Genomic DNA, 19,525 nt, shown 5'->3' on the forward strand with positions numbered 1-19,525 from the left:
ATCAGCTTGTTCTCTGTATTTATGGGTCTGATTCTGCTTTTTGTTTATTAATTTTTTTTTTTTAGATTTCACTCATGAATGAAGTCATATGGTATTTGTTTTTCTCAGTCTGATTTATTTCACTTAGCATAATCCCCTCTAGCTCCATCTGTGTTGTCTCAAATAGCATGATCTCATCCTTTTTAGGGCTGCTTAATATTCCATATTATATATATACGTATATATGTATGAATATATATGTAAAATTATGTATGCAATTAATATAGCTCACATCTTCCTTATCCATTCATTTATTGATGGACACTTAGGTTGCTTCCATATCTTGGCTGTTTTAAATAATATGACAGTAAATATAGGGATATGTATATCTTCTTGAATTGATGTTTTATACCCAATAGTGGAATTACTAGATCATTTGGTATTTGTATTTTTAATTTTGAGGAACTTCCATACTATTTCCTACAATGGCTGCACCAACTTACATCCCCATCAACAGTGTATGAGTGCTTCTCCAAAAGCCATTTTTAAATAACAGCAATTGCTTTCAACCTACCAGAGGATAGGATCCTCAAAAGAGCAGCTTTCCCTAAATTCATCTATAAGGTTAGTATAATTTGAACCAAATTTTTAGTGGGATTTGCCTTTTTAGAGACTTAACAAGTTGCTGCTGAAATTCAACTGGAAAAATAATGACAATAGCCAAGAAAATTTTGTAAAAAGAATAAAAGGGGTGGGGGGGGACTTGTTCTCCCAGATAACGAAACTCCCTTAAAAAACCACGATAATTAAAGTGAAGTTGGTCAGCTTGTATATTAGTTCAGTAGGTCAGAAGAGTCCAGTACATAATATAACCTAACTATTTTTAGGGCCCCATATGGTCCAGTGTATATACAGAATTATGTTCAAAGACGATAGAAATCTGGCCACAGAAGCCTTGAACATGAAGATCTTTAGTTTTTCTGAAAGGGTATATTCATGGATTTTACACAGTGTGTACCCTCAATGTTTTTCAGAAATCTCCTTTAAATAGCCATTGCTCTCTGCAAAGTTGCAAACTCACGGCAGCCTCTGGAAATGTACCCTTCTCTCTGATTTCCCAACCCTTGCCTCTCCCACCTCCCCTGCTCCCCTCACCCCCACAGCCTTCATGTAGCAGTGGGTGACCAGAAGGCAGCCTTTGGGAGCGGGAGTGCTGCTTTTCTAGAGAGCAGGAGATTCTCAGAATTCTGGTGACTAGAAGTCCCTAACGGACTCCCAGAAGTCCCAGAATGAACAAAAATTCCCAATTTCATTTCTTTGGGAACTCAGTGAATCTTAAAGGTAGGTAGCATTTTAAGTCACTGGACTGGTCAATATATGGTGTTGACAATGTTGGCTACCCATTTAGAAAAAATGAAGTGACATATTTATATTTTACAAAATGAACCCTTTGTAACTACGTGTCTCAATACATTAGCACACACATTACTAGAGTTGGAGAATCTGTATGTTGTGCTAATTCATAGGGATAGTGATGGAAGTTCAGCTCTAAGGCCTAGGGTTGATGTGATGAGAGGAGACATACTTTATATAGTTCTGAATTGTTTTAAATTTCTTTTATAACAGATTGTGTTACTTTTATAATAAAAATAAAAGAACATTTTTATTTTCTTTGGGTAAATACCCAGCAGTGGAATTATTGGATCATATAAGGTAGTTCTATTTTTAATTTGGGGGGGAACCTCCATACTGTTTTCCACAGGGGCTGTATCGAGTTACACCCCCACCAACAGTGCACGAGGGTTCCTTTTTCTCCACAGCCTTGCCACCACTTGTTATTTCTTGTGCTTTTGACTCTAGCATTTCCCTGTTGAAAGAAGATGTGGTATATATACACAGACACAGGCACACACACACACACACACACGCACACACACATGCACACACACACGCAATGGAGTATTACTCAGCCTTAAAAAAGAGTGAGATCTTGCCATTTGAGACAACATGGTTGGACCTAGAGGGTATTATGCCAAGTGAAATAAGTCAGAATGAGAAAGACAAATACCATGTAGTTGCACTTATATGTTGAACCCCACCCACCCACCCCCCAAAAAAAAAACTAAAACAAATGAGCAAACAAACAAAATGCAGAATCAGACCTACAAATACAGAGAACAAACCCTTGGCTGCCAGAGGGGAGGGGTGCGGGAGGGTGGGTCAAATGAATAAAGGGGAATGGGAGGTACAGGCATACAGTTATGGAATAAATAAGTCACGGGGATAAGAGGCACAGCATACGGAGCATAGTCACTGGAATGGTACTGGCATTGTATGATGACAACAGCTACACTTGTGAGCGTAGCATAATGTATAAACATGTCGAATCACCCTGTTGTACACCCAGAACTCGTGTGACGTGTGTCAACTATGCTCAAATATAAAAAAAAATGTTTTTAACCCCCCCCCAAACAAAATAGCAGTTAAAGGATTTATTGACTGTTTGGGGGGTTTTAAATTTTATTTTTAACTTACAATCAATAAAAGTTCACTATTTTAGTGTATGGTTATGAGCTCTGACACGTGCATCAAATTGTATTACCCAGAGCCACAGTCCAGGTAAAACCAGTCCTGTCACCAGATGGCAGCTACACTCGCGGTGAGCGTAGCGTGAGGTGCGGAGTAGCCCAGTCACTCTGTTGTATACCTGAAACTAACGTCACACTGTACGTCAACTGCACTTCGATAATAATAATAAACCAGGTTCGTCACAGTTACCTTGTGTTGCCTCTTTATAGTCAGATTCTTCCTCCACCCTTAATCTCTAGAAGCCACTGATGTCTAGCTGGCCTCTCCCTCTCTAGTTTTGCCTTCTCCAGAATGTCGTGTAAATGGAATTCTGTAGCTTTTGAGTCTGCCTTTGGGCACTTAGTGTAATTTGAAATTCGTCCATGATGCTGCATGTATCCATACTTTGTTCCCTTAGTGTTCCTGAACCATAGTCCATTATTCCATTGTATGCAGGTACCACGGTTTTTCTCTCCCTCCCAGTTGAGGGATGTTTGGATTGTTTGCAGTTTTTGATAATGACTAATAATGCCACTATAAACATTTACGTATAGGTTTTTATGTTTTCTTTTCACTTGTATGAATACCTAGGAAGGAAGATGACTGGGTTCTATGGTAACTGTAAGTTTAACTTCATAAGAAAATGTTAAACTGCTTTTCAGAGAGGCTATGCTGTTTTGCGGGCGTTCCCATCAGCAACATGTGAGAGAGAGTTTCAGTTGCTCCATGGCCTCGTCGGCACTTGATATTGTCAGTTTATAAAAATTTCTAGATCTTTCTAACAAATGTGTAGTGGTATCTTGTTGTAGTTTTTTTTTTTTTTAAGATTTTATTTATTTACTTGTGAGAGAGAGAGAGAGAGATTGAGACTGTGCATGCAAGCGAGGGGAGGGGCGGAGGGAGAGAGAGAGAATCTGGAGCAGACTCCATGCTGAGTGCAGAGCCCCACATGGGGCTTGATCCCATGATGCTGAGATCATGACCTGAGCCGAAATCAAGAGCTGGCCACTTCACTGACTGAGCCACCCAGGCGCCCCTTGTTGTAGTTTTAATATGCATTTCCTTAATGGCTTATCATGCTAAGCACCTTTCCGTGTACTTATATACTGTCTATGTATCCACTTCAGGGAGGTGTCTGCTCAAAACTTCTCTCCTTTTTTTTTTTTTTTTGGTGATTTTTTAAAGTTGTTGAACTTTGAGAAGTTTTTTATATATTTTTGATACAAATCACTTGTCAGGTGTGTGATTTGCAAATATTTTCTCCTGGTCTGTAGCTTGTATTTTCATTTTCTTAATAGTATCTTTTGCCAAGTAGAAGTTATTACTATTGATGGACACCAGCTTTTCATCCTTTTCCTTAATGTGACATTCTTTGGGTGTCATAGCTAAGAATTCCCTGCCTAATGCTAAGTCACAGAGATTTTTCTCCTATGTTTTCTTCTAAAAGTTTTATAAGTTTATGTTTACTTTTGGATCTATGATCCATTTTCAGTTGATTTTTAAAATAAACTATGAATTCTAGGTTACCACTTTTTTTTTTTTTTTGCATAGGGATATCCAGTCATTCCAGGACCGCTTGTTAAAGACTATCATTTCTCCACATTATAAAATTTTTATTTTAAAAGAAAGAACGTAATTCTGTCTAGCACGAGAACTCAAACATCTTCTATCATGAAAGGAGAAAATTCCTTAGACCCATTGGCCGAGGAGTGGCTGAGAGAGAGTCCCCTTTGCTCCGAATACCACAATATTTGTTTTACTAACAGTGTCCTAAAACCAAACATACTCGATACTCCATTACTGGTATTTCTAGGTTGTTGAGGTTTTTTTGTTTGTTTGTTTGTGTTTGGCCAGCTTTTTAGAAGTTTTAACTATTTATAGGCATGGAAATTCTTTTCTGACAAATTGGACATATAGTAAAACTTTACAGTGAGAACAAAACTAAAGTTCATGTAGTCTAACGCTTCCTTTTTAAAATTACAAAAATAATACACGCTTGTAGTAAAACCTAAATACGGTTGACTGTTGAATAATATAAGTTTGAACTGCATGGGTCCACTTGGACACAGATTTTTTTCAATAAATACAGTACAGTACTATGTATTTTCTTTTTCTTACCATTTTCTTAACATTTCTTTTCTCTAGCTTACTTCACTGTAAGAATACAGTATATAATACATGTAACATACAAAATATGTGTTAAGTGCTTATTGGTAAGGCTTCTGGTCAATGGTAGGCTATTAGCAGTTACATTTTGGGGGAGTCAGAATTTATACATGCATTTTCAACTGCGGGGCAGCCCCCCAAAAGCCCCACATTGTTCAGAGGTCAGCTGTACTACAGAAGTATCATCTAGGGATTGGGATATCGTGGGGTAATGGCTTCCTACTTCTCTGTTTCCTTTCCTTGGTCCCTTTGATGGGCTTCTCTTCCTTTTTATGACCCAGATGTTGGCGTTCCCCAGGGCTCCATCCTTGGATCTCTTTATTTCTTTATTCCACTATCTCTCTAGGGGGTGTCCTGTTGTTCTACGCACCACAGGTACTCCCAAGAATCAAGGTTGTGTCTTCAGCCCAAGCTCTTCTCTGAACTCCAGACTGGTACGTGTAGCTGCCTTTTCAACACATGCACCGTGTGTAACAACAACTTGTCTAAAACAGAAATCTTGGGGATGCCTGGGTGGCGCAGTCAGTTAAGCGGCTATCTTCGGCTCAGATCATGATCCCAGGGTCCTGGGATCGGGTCCCGCGTCGGGCTCCTTGATTGGCAGGGAGTCTGCTTCTCCCTCTCCCTCTGCCTCTCCCCCTGCTTGTGCTCTCTCTCTCGCTCTCAAAATAAATGAATAAAATCTTTAAAAATAAATAAATAAAAAATAAAACAGCAATCTTGGTCTGTCTTTGCCCCATCTTTCCCTTCTTAGCAATGGCACTGTCATTCCTCTATGTGCCAGGGCCCAAAACCCAGACCTGACATGGCAGCTCTCTGTAGCTCAGACATGACATTCAACCCTTCTGCAGGCTCTTCCGCCCCCCACTGTAAAGCACACACCAAATAGACCAGCTCTCACTACACAGCTGCTACCTTTCTGGCTCATGCCACAGTGATGCCTGGTCTAGAATGCTGCCTCACCTCCCAGTGTACTTCTCTGCTTCCACGCTCACCCCTACGGTCTGTCCCCCGCACGGCAGCCACAGGGATCTTCAGGATGTAAACCACAGCATATCCTTCTCCAGCTCAGATCTTGCCAATGCTTTTATTACATCCCGAAGAAAATCCAAACTCTTTGCCCTGGCCTTCAAGATCGGACTACATGATCTGACTACAGCATACCAAATTTTTTTTTGAAGATTTTATTTATTTGACAGAGAGAGAGGCAGCGAGAGAGGGAACACAAGCAGGGGGAGTGGGAGAGGGAGAAGCAGGCTTCCCACTGAGCAGGGAGCCTGATGCGGGGCTCGATCCCAGGACCCTGGGATCATGACCCTTGCCGAAGGCAGATGCTTAACGACTGAGCCACCCAGGTGCCCTAGCATTCCAAATTTTTATTTCCTGTGACATCCCCCTGCCCTGCTCACTATGCCTTTTTGCAACTCTTTGAACACAAGCCCATTCCCACTTTAGGGCTTTGCTTGAGCTGGTTCTCTGCCTCCGGGGTGCCCTTCCCAATGTTCTTCTCTCCACTGAGTCACCTGTCTGCCAGAACTGTTATCTCCTCCTTGCTTTGCCTAGCCTCGCCTCCCCACTCGGAAATACCCATGTCCTCCTTCCCTGCCCCATCTTCACAATCTGCTGTTTTCCTTCATAGGGTTTATCACTACCCAGCATTATATATGTATTTGTTTGTTTGTTTGCAGTCTACCTTCCTGACTGAAATGTAAGCTTCCTGAAGGTGGGACTTGATGTTATTCACTGCTCTATCCCCAGCTTCCAGAACAGAGTACAGCCCAAAGTAGATGCTCAATAAACATTCATGGTAGGACTAGATACGGGATTAGAGTCATACATGTAGACAACGTTTCGCCCTGCTTCACTCCCACGCCTTCCCTAGAAGTAATCACTGCTAATAGTTTGCTGACTAACTTCCTGGGCTTAAAAACAATGCATTTATAAATGCAGACACACATCCAGATTTTTTTATGTGGAATGCAAATTGTTCCATAGCTTTATTTTCTCTCAATACTTTACTTTAGAATCTTTTCCATTTTAGTTTATTTTTCCCTATAATCTATCTATTTATATAGGTCTTTTTAGTGGTTACATTGTAGTTCATATTACAGATGTACCACAATCCATTTAAACATTTTCCTATTGCTGTGTGGGTTGTTTTCCCTGTCTCACTATTATAATCAAGGCTGCAGTGAATATGCTTGTACGTAAATCGTTGTGCATATGGGAAAATTGGTCTCAAATTATAGAATTGCCTGGTCAGTACTTTGAGAGGTATTGCTTAGTGTGTCTTTGTAAAAGACTATACTGATTTACACCCTCGCCCATTTCCCCACATCCTGGCCAACACTAGATATTACCACATGTCCAAAATATTTTTTTAATGTTAGGGGGAAAAAAGTTTAACTCTCTTACAAAAGAGAAAGCCAAAACTATGGCCACTAAAAACCTTACGGACAGGTAGATAACTAGCCATTTCCTATACTGGTAAGTTCCTAAGCTTCTAGATTTTAAATTAGCCTGTTTAATCAAGAGAGTTCCTTTTAAAAAGAAATATCAGAATTAAAGGAATAAAATGATTCAAGATGAGAACTACCTTGTGCCTGTAAAGAGGCTTTCAGATACTGTTTTCAAGAAGTGACATTTCATAACGTATCCTGGGAGATCCAAAACCGCAGGCCCAGGTATCCTCCTTTTCTTGCTATAATTCATTCCTAGATGATTTTTTTTTCCTCAAAAAGAATCCACAACACGAAACCTCAAGTGTTAGCATTGGCTGGAGAGTTAATAGAAAGCATAGGCATTGGTGATTTATTACTTAACAACTTTGTGGTTTGTACTGGGCTTTTTGAGAAGGAGTCAAAGAACAAGAGAAGTTATCTGTTCTAGTAACTATGACTGGGGCCCAAAACAGAAGCACGGGAATGAATAAGAAAAGAAATGCCAACCCAGAGGACGGAGATCCAATAGGCAAGTAGCACCCTGCTGTTTCTGTGACGTTGGTTGGTTTTAACCCAAAGCTACTGTGAACGTTGGTTGGCTCACAGGCTTGCCTTTGCCCTTGTAGTGAGCTGTCAGGGCTGGCCTGAGTCCCAAAGGGCGACCCCCTGAGTCTTTTCTATTTTCATCAGGTATCAAGGTGGGCTTGGGATGAGAGGAACTTTTATGGCATCTGTATAGTAGAGTTTGAAGAATTCCTTGAAATTACCTACTTTTACTTGCTATGTGGATGGCAAGACTGAGGCCCAGAGAGATAAAATGACTTACGTAGGTAATGATCATGGCCTTTTAAACATGATTCTATTGAATAATGGAAAGGGAGAGCTCTTGTATTTGAACTTTAGAGACGTAACAGATTCTTGGACAGAAAAGTACTTCTGCCTGGAAATTCCTAAGGCAGGAGTGGCACATAACTAGCATACGTGCCACCATACACCCCCGCACATGCCCACGGCAGACATGGGCAATCAACCTCAGCTCTCTTTCCTCAGCCAGGCTCTGACCCATCCCGACAGTCCTTCACACGGTGCTGTAGGCAGCAGGGTCGTAATGGATCTGAGTTTTCATGTGAATTAAAATCTATTCCTGTTGCTCCCCCCACCCCCCCCATTGATGTATCCATGTGATTCACGATGTGATAAGAGCGCTAGACTTTAAGCCAGAAGAACTTGGTTTGACTCCTGGATCTCCTTACCCCTAGCTCTGTGATTTTAGGCAAGGCACTTAGCCTTTCAGTCAGTCTTGTCTCTGAAAGAAAGAAGTTGAATTAAATCATCCTTAAGCTTCCTTCCCGCTCTGAAAAATGTCATGATTCAAGGTCTGGAGACCTCTCAGCAGGAAGTCATAGTTGCAACTATGTATTTTTATCAAGACCAGAGGGGGCTATCCAGCAGTTTGTATATTACAAATCTATTCTCATGTTTCTCGCTTTTTCTGACTGCTTCTTTTCATCGGCTCAGACTATTGACCCATGTCTCTGAAACCAGAATTTAGGGGTTTAAAAGAGAGGGGGCGGGGAAATGCCCACTTAAAACCAGACGAATTGCAAGAACCTCTTGGCCACAGGGAGCTAGAATGTTTTCACACGTCAGGGCAAAGCTCACCTGCCCACCCAGCAGTTCCAGGTCTTGAGTTGCTTGCTGCTTCCTCGTCTTCTGCCTCCTTAGGATGGGGAGGCCCCACCCCTCAGATGGCTGTGGGCCAGTGGTCCTCTGAGGGCCCCTGGCTTCCCTGCACCCTGGCTCCTTTCATGACCTGCTGCCCTGTTTGTCTTCCAGGCCCCGCTTCCCTTCGGGCATACCCTCTCCTCTCAGTGATCACCCGACAGCCCGCGGTCATCTCCCACCTGGTCCCTGCCCCCCCGGGAGCTGCCCAGGCCTTGTCCTGCCACCCGGCCTCCGAGGCCTCCTGTGCTGAGGCCCCGGGGGGCGAGGCTCTGGGCAGCAGCGAGTCGGAGACGGAGCAGCCCACACCGCGGCAGAAGAAGCCCCGCCGGAGTCGTACCATCTTCACTGAACTGCAGCTCATGGGCCTGGAGAGGAAGTTCCAGAAGCAGAAGTACTTGTCCACCCCAGACAGGTGAGAACCCGGGGAGAGGACTGTTCGCAGGGAGGGCCCTGGGGAAGGGGAGGCGCCTTTTGCTCTCGGGGTGGGACAGAGAACCACAAGGACCGTTTCAGAGAGATTTTCCACACGCTGGCAGGAGTCTCGTCCTTGGCTCACGTAGCCTCAGCCTGTTTGACAGAACCCAGCCCACGTGCACGCATCACACGCAAGCCCTGGCTCTGCCCCCGTATTTAACTTAACTCCTTCAGGAGAAGGAGCAAAGTGAGTTTAGTGAATGGCTGCCCGGGCTCTGAGCTGGAAAACGGGTCCGGTTTTTAAAGCCACTTACACGTAGGATCAGATGCAGCGGGGTTCGATGTGGGATTGGGACCCGTGACCTTCTCAGGCTTCTCCCCACCCTCCAACTCCCCGCCGGCTCAGGCTGCGGGCCTGGCTCTTGACTGGGGAGGCTCGGACTGATTCCGCTGAGGAGCTGTTAGAGGTCCTGTAAATTTGATGGATATCAAGTCAGAGCCACTGGTTGAGAGATGAGCAAGACCCGGATGTGTGTTCTTTGAACCCTCTTGAGATCCAGATGAGGGGACTGTGACCTCTGCTTTACTCAGAGGCTTTAATTATCTCACCTTATTTCTTTAATTTAGAATTTTAACTGCAAAATGTGCAAGAATGGATGTCTTACCTTGTTCTTGCAAACTCGCTCTGGGATCTGGAGATGGCGGAGCTATTTGCTGGGAGGATTTTCTAGGTCCTTTTTTTGTTCTTTTGCTCACTTCCTTGTCTTACTAGATTTGATCCTAGCCCTATTAAAGAGAAAGGGAAGGAAAGTCAGATGCATCTCTTAAGCTAGTTAGTAGCTGTTTGACGCAAATTTAAGAGAGAGAGGCGTGTACAAATCACTGACCAGAGGACATCTGTTTACTGATTCACTTACACGAGCCCCCATCAGCTGTGTGCTGGGGGTTTGCTGGGGGCCAGGCACGGTGGCAGAGGCTGTGAGTCCAGAAAGCAAGAGATAAGAGTCCTGTTCTGGAGGTGATCCTAGGGAAGGACAGGCCAACAGGTACCCACAACACAGGGCACGGGTCCTGGTGCCAGGATGTTACCAAGGGCTGGAGGCGCCCAGAGACATTGCTGAGTGTGTCAGATGGGGTTCGGGAAGGCATCTTGGAGGAGGCAACATTTAAGAAGACCTTTGACTCCAGAGGGAATGGCCCTCACGGGCACAGAAGCATGTCCCACTGGGCACGTTGAGGGACATGCAGGTGGTCAGGATATCTCCAGGCTAAGGGGCAAATGGGAGCGTGGCAGGAGATGAGGCCAGAAGTGGGAAGGCTCACATGCCTGGCCAAAGAACGCGGACTCTGTCTTCGTCAGCAGCCACTAAGAGCTGGAAGGGACATGGCCAGATTTACATTTTAGACTCCTCGCTTTGGTGGCACCCTAAATGGTTGATTGGAGAGGGAAGCGATGGAGCAGGGGAGTGGGAGGGAGTCCAGGGATAGTCACCGAAAACCTCAATTAAGATTGTGACAGTGGGCACAGAGAAAGGGGAATAGATTGGAGAACAGTTTTGAAGGTGGAATGGACAGAATTGACATTGGCGTGAGGAAGAGAGAAGAGAGCTGGAAGTCCGAGCCTTCTGGATTGGCCACCGCATAGACAGGGATACCATGACCGAAGCTGCAAGGCAGAGGGTAGAGTGGGTTTGATGGAGGAAAGTGAGTTCTCTTTGGACTTGAGCATCTGGGGAGCCTTTGGCTAGACAGTGGAGGCATGGCTGTGAATTGGTGATTGACAGAAGGGATCCCCAGTTATCAGCAGCTGTTTTGGTACCCCCAACAGGTAACGGGGAGCCTCAGGGAGTTGGGCAGCCAGTGGGGGTCAGTGACATTATTCATGACTTGTGTGGTAGGACACCGAAAGGGCTTCAACAAGCCTGGGTAAAATTTTAGGCTTATTTTCTAGAAGTCAGAGAACATTTTAACGGAAATGTTGATTCCTAATCAAGCTCCTGGGACTTCCTGATACCTGCCCGGGCACCTCTCAGGTGACCTACGCAGGACTGATTCACTTGCCTGGGGAGAAGGACACCATCTGGCTGGCATGGAAGCTGCTGCCTTAACCCGCCCTCTCCCATGTTCCTCACCTCCCTACGTGACCAGGGCCATGAGCACTCCCTCCTCCCACAGCTTTCTCCCTCTTCCCCTTTGTTTGTTTCTCCAGTTTCCTAGGTGACCCCATTTAAGCGAATATGCAGGGAAGTGAGAATTTGTAACGGTGGCAGGTAATGAGAGAAAGCTGATGACAGTGAAGCGTGTTTCTGTAGCCAGAGTGAGTCAGGGGTGCATTTTTCCCAAGTGAGCTAACAGCATTTGCTAACGAGGCAGAGCTGTGAGCTGAGCCTGCCGTTGACTAATGCACCTGATGGCCTCAGGTGAACCGGGCTGGAAGGCGCAGTGGGAGCCTGGGAGACCAGAAGCCTGCGGGACAGCCCCCCTGGGTTTTTGGTTCTTAATGAATGGCTGCCTGGGAAGCAGGGCTTCCTTAGTGGGGAGAGCTCGCTGCTGTGGGCGCTGGGAATTTATTAGCTCCTGTCTGTTCATCACTTTCAATAACACTGTGAGCTTCCAGTAGCCCTTTTCCTGGGACGACCACATATATGTGAATGCAGATTTAAGACAGGTTCTGAAGTTTTTTGGAAGAAAGAGTGTTTTTATTATTGAAGATTTAAATCATGCCCTCCGGTCAGAGCCGGGGGGCTGGGCAGCGGCAGTGCCAGCAGGAAGCACCTGGAACCTTCATTGCCGATACCCGCTGGTCCTGCTCACGGTGAGATGTTGCTCAGCACTCCTTGGGGAGAGAACGTCGCAGCCGGGAGTCCCCCCTGAGCTCCCGTGCCTCAGGCTTGTGGTCGTGACAGTGTGTTGGACATAAGGGACCTCAGAGCCACAGACTGTAATCCTCAGACACCTCGGACTTTGAAAGTGGTGACCACCGCTTCCTGCGGCAAGGGTGCCCATCCCAGCTTGCTGCCCTAGAAGTCCATCCTGCTGCAGGAACGAGGGCTGGAGCTCCAGGGAGACCGCTGACGTTGGCTCCAGGAGGTGGTCCTTCCACATGGTGCTCAGGCAGCAGGCTTGGCGTTCTTCTCAATATAGGTCCGTAGTTGTGCCTTGAGGACTGAGTTTGGAAGCCTGGTTCGCTTTCTCATTTGATATACTCCAGTTGGGTTGTTTGCATTTTCTCCTCTAAAGCCTGAGGAAGAGCTTCCTGTTGACAGATCGAACTTGAGCAAAAATATGGTGAGTGGAGCGGAGCCCCCATACAGGAGCAGTCAGGGAAGCCAGATGGAGGTAGGTTCGCATCCTGGCTCTGCCTCTCACTCTAGGATCATCTGCCAGGGGTCAGCAAGGTTTTTCTTGCACAGGGCCAGGGAAAAAATAATTTCAGTCTCTGTCACAACCACTCACCACCGAGGCTGGAGCAGGAAAGCCACCGTGGGCAGTACACAGACGAATGGGTGTCCGTGTTCCAATAAAAACTTTATTTACAAAAACAGGCAGCAGACACCATTTGGCCATGGTTACCAAGAGATTCTAAGCTATTCTCATCTCTCCAAGCTTCAGATCTCTCATCCATAAAATGGGAATAATTATACCGACTTCACAGTGTCGTGAAAGGAATAAATAAGACAGCATAGGTCAGGGGCAGAGCCGGGGGCCTGGGATGCCGCGCTTCTCGGGAAATGATTTCTGTGTTGTTGGAAGTAGCTCCAACCTCACACCTCCCAGGAATGGCTTTGACGTTCAAGACTTTCCAGAAGGCTACAGGGAAATGCAGAACCACGGTTAGCAGTAGAATGGGAGGCAGGAGGGGCTACGGATTGAATGTTTCTTTTGGAACCCAACATTATAACAGTTTAGGGCAGCTACAATGAATGAATCCATCCTTCGGAAAGTATTTTTGAGCCCTTGGTCTGGATTGAGAACCTGATAGGCATTTTTGTGGACAGAAAAGAAGTCCCTGCGGTTGAGTCAGGGAGGTAGAAAGTACTCGCGGGAAGCAGTTAGAGAACCCTGGAGAACGTGGAGCCACGCAGGTGACCAGAAGGGAAGGTCCAGAGGGCAGAACCTGTGGGAGGTGTGGTGGGGGTGGGGAGGCTCCCCTGTAGGACGGGGTGAGCTTGGCCCGCATCTGGGGTGATGAGCAGGATTTTGACAAGGATGACAGGTCTTTACTTTCCCTTTCCAGTTTGGATTTGGGGGCAGAGTCCTCATTTTTGTACGGGATCCCATTAAAGACTCTTTCAGGTCAGAAAGGACTTTGTGATCAAGGCTGAGAAATCCTTTTCGGGCCCAGGGCAGACAGTGAATGCTTCCAGGATGATGGCCCTAGGTGTCCTTGGGTTGTAGGCATCTGTGTCTTAGGTTCCCAGAGTTTCATCCATGACATTCTTGGAAGGAAAGTAAAGCTCTTTGGGGAAGTACTGGTTTGATGGGGGAAGTCCGTGCTTTGATAGCAGTGCCTGGATCTAGCCCACAGGACCCCATCTCTCTTGCCCCTTTCCTCCTTCCTCATCTTTCCTCTGCATCTCACGCCTTCTAGGTTGGACTTGGCCCAGTCTCTGGGACTCACTCAACTGCAGGTGAAGACTTGGTATCAGAACCGCAGGATGAAGTGGAAGAAAATGGTAAGAATGAAGAGAGTGGGTCTCAACCGTGAACCCGTCACGATGGGGGAACTCTTACTACAGGGCTCGGAAGAAGGCAGGAAGGGACCACTGAGTGGTTTGGGCTTCCAGAGAGTGGAAGGCCTTTTATGATGCTCGCTGGGAGGGAGGTCGTTGGGACAGTCAGAGAAGCCATTCCTCCCGACCTGGATTTCCTGACCAGAGGGATGTTATTTTTCAGTTTCCTTAGAAATAAAAGAAAGCCCACAAGCTTCTCCGTTGCTAGTTTTAACCCCACCTGCTAGCCTTTTCAAAGAACTTCCTTCCCCCTCCCACCAGTCGCTAAGAATAGAAGTCAGGGCTCTTTGTTCATAATGACGTATAGGGCACATCTGTCCCTGCGGCTCCGTGTGCTATAATGCAGGGATGGTCAAGCTTCGGTGGGTGTCAGAGGAACCTGGATTGCAGGTGAAAATGCAGAACTCGAGGCCCTCCCAGGATCCCGAGGGCAGATGGTCTGTGATGGGGCTGGGAATGTGTGTGTTCACAAGCTCCCAGGTTCCTCTGATCCACGTGGTACCATGGCTACTATGGTTTCCCTCACGCTGCTTTACTTCCTAGCTAATGAATCATTCCATCTTTGGTTTGTAAGTGGATCTAATAGCATAAACATCTCTCAGAAAAAAAAAAAAAAACACAAAAAAACCCAAATAGACATCTCCATATTTTGAGGGACTCAGCTTTATCATAGTTCACTTTTTTAAAAAAAAAGAGCAAATTTGAATAATCTGTTAATCCAGCTTTTCCAAAGTGGTTGTGTGTATCATTGCCAGTTTTGTAAACCACAAGGGAAAAGGTCAAAGCCCAGAGAAAAGAGGTGAGCTGGAAAAAGAGGGCAGCAAGCAGCCTGTTTTCTTGAGAGACCAGGTAGACCATGGCCTGTGACCCGGGTCTTCCTCGAACCCTCGCCGGACCTTACTGGCCCTTTTTCCTCTTGTGCGGACCAGGTGGTCCAGTCCTGCTTGGATGACACTCTGATTTGCCAACCTATCTGGCCACAAGGCATCTTTCCTGATGTTCAAGGGCTGGAATATGATTTGTTGTTGTTGTTGTTGTTGTTACAATTACTAAAATTGAGGTCCTTCTCTGGCCCTTAGTTTTCAGGAAAACAGGTAAGTTAATAGATATTTTTAATAGCTAATAGATACAGAGACATAATATTAATGGCTAACATTTTTTTTTTTAAAAGCCAGCAAGCCAGCGTTTGTTATATTCCCGGAAGGGAATTCCTGGGCAAATCTCGTAATTTCCTCTGGAGGGACCTGAGCCTGCGAGGGAAGGGTGTTCAGGTGGAGATGGCGTGGCTCTTGGAGTGCTCGCAAAGTGAGGCCGAGGTGTCAGTACACACACATATATACTGGGGGAGTCCACAAATGTGTATTAGCGTCTCTTGTGAACGGCACCTTATCCTCGGCACTGTAGGAAGTAAGGAAATAAGATAGAAGCTTGCCTTCGTGGCATCTGTGATCTCGTTGGAGAATCAAGGTCCGGAAAGCAGCCAGGGAACACATAATAGTGAATTATAATTATTGTAGGTGTGTAAGCCCGCAGGTGTTCAGGGACGGGTATTGGAGAAAGGTGTAGGTAGAAGTTGAAGGATAAATGGGAATTGATTAAATATGTAGTCATTCCCTTGAGAATTGCTATAGACACATGAAAATGATGGTGGAGGGACACCTGGGTGGCTCCGTCGGTTAAGCATCTGCCTTGGGCTCAGGTCATGATCCCAGGGTCCCGGGATTGAGTCCCTGAGCAGGGAGCCTGCTTCTCCCTCTGCCTCTGCCTGCCGCTCCCCCTGCTTGTGCGTGTGCATGCGCCCTCTCTATCTCTCTGACAAGTAAATAAATAAAATCTTAAAAAAAAAAAGAAAAGAGGAAAATGACGTCAGAAACCTCCCGGGGAACTGATCTCAGAAAGAACTAGATCTGGGAGTTAGAAACTCTGGGCTGAGTTCCCATGCCTGTCCCTCCCTGGCTGATTTTGGGCAAGTCCGCCACCCACCTCCTTCCTCGTCAATCATCAGCATCGAAATCAATGTCTCCTGAGTGGCAGAGGCATTGTTGAAATCAGTTATCAGTGATCTCTTCATGAGTCAGATGATTAAGGAACTGACAGCCTGCCATCCCTACCAGCTCTGCCCGATGCCGGTGGGTCGAGCGTGTGCCTTCACCTCTGACATCACCTGGGGTTCACCAGCCACTGGGCTGCCGGCACAAGTGTGTGAGCTGGTCACTGAGGGTCATCCGTGTCGCATAAAGCAAAAGGGAAATCAGCAGATTTAACCTCAGAGAGCATTCCACGGGCCAACCGAGTTCAGGTCCCTTCCGGAGGCGGGAGTGCCACACTCTTTGTCCACTCGAGCAGTTCAATGTGGAGCCTAGGAATGGAGCACCAGGCAATGGAGACGTCAAGATAAGTCACGAACGTGTCCATTACGAAATAAAATTAGAAAAAAATACTCCATCAGGTGGGAGGACACTGGTGAAACTAGTAATAATTCAGAGGGATCAGGGCCACAGTGGAATTTACTGGGTTCAGAATCAGGGTAGAGAAAGGGAGGGCTTCATGGAAGAGGTGCCATCTAAATTGATCTCAGTGGATGAATAGAAGAAGTGTGCCAAGCAAAGGTGTGTGTGTGGGGGGGGGTGTTTCACGGGCAGAAGGAAGGGGCCGGAGCACCTGGGGCACTTTGAAGGACTTCACAATGGCCAGAGCTCAAAATGGGGGGATGGTTGTTCCGTCTCAGGTCTGAATTCTGACTCCCCCAGAACAGCAAGGCATTGTTGGGATCCTGATTGCCTCATATGTTTTCCTGGTAGAACTCTTTCAAGGCTATCTCTTCAAGTACTGGGAGGAAAAGAAAAAGCTAATTGGGTAATAAAGATGTCTCAAGGCTAGTCACCTAATTGGAACTGGAAAAAGATTAGCACTTGATTCTCAAGCGTTATTCACACAGCGGCCAAGGTGAGCGCTGCCAGAGGCCAGATAGCATCTCGGACTAGTTTTTACCGGTCAGCATTTGTAACCTATAGCGGGTTGGGTAAATTTCATCGTGCCCGTGAGGTGGGGCGCTCACCCTCTATTCCATTTCTGTTTGGCTTGCGTTCCAGGAGGACCCAGCGTTTTGCAAGAGGCTGAAAGTGCCTCATCATTCAGGGATCTTTTTCAGCTCTCAAACCCAGTTCTGTGGGAGGATCCAAATGGATCGCCCCCTCCTGCCCTGGTCACAGAATTGAGGGGGCCACATGCCGTGCACCGTCGTCATCTTTGGCGCTGCAGAACTCCAGATAGTTAACAATCCCAAGAAATGGCCACTAGTTACCATCTGTGTGATCTTGAGCAGGTTACTTCACCTCCGTGGGCCTGTTTCCTCATTAGCAAAATGCCCCATACTTATGTGCCTTATAGGGTTTCTGGTGCTAACTGAGCTCATCCCTGTACGAGCCTTCTAACAGTGTTTCCTGCATAGAACGCAGTTGAGAATGTTAGCTTCTCTTCCTCTTCCTCTTCTTTCTTCTTCATTATCATCATTATTATTCTTTACCTATGCATGTAATTCACATCTCCAGAGAATCCAGAAGACATATAAACAGGAAATGAATTCTACAGGTTCCTGGGGCTCTGAACCTCTCTTCTGGATAAGAACAATTCTGACTGCTTGTTCTTTCTCGTTCCTCACTTGCTGGGCCCGCTCCCAGTCAGTGCCTTAGCACATGGGGCCCTGTCTGAGGTCGCACTGCGTCTTCAGGCGGAGAAAGGCTGCCAAGCAGGGTGCTGGGAAGAGTTTTGTGCCAGAGAATCCGAGCTTGCTTCTCAGCTTCATGGAAATAGTCATCAGTTGACCCGACTCTCCCTGCTCCAGAGAGCCCTAGATGAAGATAGAGAAAAAGGGTGCAGAAAGTGAAGGAGTCCGTGACCCAGGGTCTGCCGGGAGACCAGGGAACTGCAGATCAGTACTAGAATCAGAAATCACAGAGGCACCTTTGATGTATCCTCACTCATTACGCACGATGAAATGCTGGTAAGAGCGTTAGATTCAAGTGGGCAGGGTAGTGTGTTCCAATCCCAGCCCTGCCCTTGGCTTTGCTCTTGGATCATAACAAGCTACCTTTGGCCTGCTCCGTTTCCTGTCTGAGTAATGGGGGAGGTGGAAGGTTCCTCCCTGCACTGACATTTCATTCTGTGCTGTCAAACTGCCTGCCCTCCCCCCACAACACCTTGGGAAGGAAACAGGCCTGTCCTGACATCTTCAGCAACAGAACATTTGGATATCTAGTTTAAGGGTTTTTGGGGGGGTGGGGGGAACGGCAGCTGGTAGAAAGCACAGCTGATAGAAGTAGATGGTGTCTAGCTGGTTTTCGGAGAGTCATGTGACCTCAGGTGCTGCAGTGGGTTGTTTGGACCCCCCCGACCAAGGGGACTAAATTGGCTTTAGGAATAATTGGGCAGGAGGGATCCTGGGAGGAGGGCCACGGGGTGCATGAGAAAGTGCAGCTCCTGGCATGGGGCGGTTGTGAGATAATTGCGTGTCTCAGGTGTGCTGGGAGACAAGGGGCCAGAGGTCGAGCGCGGGAAGCAGCCAAGAGGGTAGTTATCTCCTAATTATTGCTTGCGCTGGAATGTTTTATTCCATTTAGAAAATGGTCTGATTGTTTTGATTTTTTTTTTTTCATGCAGTAGGAAAACAGCCAGGTGGGGTCTATCCAAGCTGTGTGGGTGGTGTTCTCTAATTGCTGGGCTGGACTTTCTTTTGCCAATTAGGTGGCTTCCTTAGACCTGCCCTTTTATAACTTGATTACTATATGGGGCAACTTAATTTTGTATAACCTCTTTCATCCCAAGTAGAGCTGCTTTCAACACGTACATTCCATCTTGGCACATCTGTGCACTTTCAACAGCCTGCGCTCAGACTGAAATAAAAATCAGATGCTGACTTCTGTGAAAAGGAATAGAGGGACGCCTTCTCCCCCGAGGAGGATTCTGTCAGCATCCGTACCTTGTTAGAGGTCCCCTTCGTATTTGTGCTTCTGGAAAGCTCAGTGGTTAAGCAGATTCCCAGCTAAAAGCAGGTGTTTATTGAGAGCTTAGGGGTTTCCTCACACCTTACACAAGAAATAACTCCAAGCGAACCACAGACCGAAATGTAAAAGCTAAAACTGGTAAAACTCTTAGAAGAGAATATTTTAGAGTAAATATTCATGGCCTTGGATTCGACAAAATCCTCTGAGCACACCAAAAGCACAAGCAATGAAAGAAAAAATAAACTGGACTTCATCACTAAAAACATTTGTGCGATGAGGGACATCACCAGGAAAGGGAAAAGGCGACACACAGAATGGGAGAACACCTTTGCAAATCTTGTATCTGATAATGGCCTTGTCTCCAGAATGTGTATAAAAAAACTCTTAACAGATCCCTCCTACATTGTTGGTGGGAATGCAAGTTGGTACAGCCACTCTGGAAAACAGTGTGGAGGTCCCTTAAAAAGTTAAAAATTGAGCTACCCTATGATCCAGC

At 46.1% G+C, this 19,525-nt stretch overlaps 1 protein-coding gene across 2 annotated transcripts in view; it reads left to right on the forward strand.

The window, feature by feature from the left end:
• The window catches only part of BARX2 (BARX homeobox 2), a 74,058-nt gene that overhangs the window by 49,642 nt on the left and 4,891 nt on the right, over nt 1–19,525 (forward strand). For both annotated transcript variants that reach the window (XM_002912690.3, XM_034666076.1), the window contains exons 2-3: nt 8,991–9,291; nt 13,885–13,969. In XM_002912690.3, the coding sequence (XP_002912736.1) occupies nt 8,991–9,291; nt 13,885–13,969 (386 nt within the window). The remainder of the gene's footprint in view (nt 1–8,990; nt 9,292–13,884; nt 13,970–19,525) is intronic.

The sequence above is a fragment of the Ailuropoda melanoleuca genome, chromosome 8 (assembly GCF_002007445.2).
Source record: "Ailuropoda melanoleuca isolate Jingjing chromosome 8, ASM200744v2, whole genome shotgun sequence".
In the NCBI taxonomy this organism is placed as follows: Eukaryota; Metazoa; Chordata; class Mammalia; order Carnivora; family Ursidae; genus Ailuropoda; species Ailuropoda melanoleuca.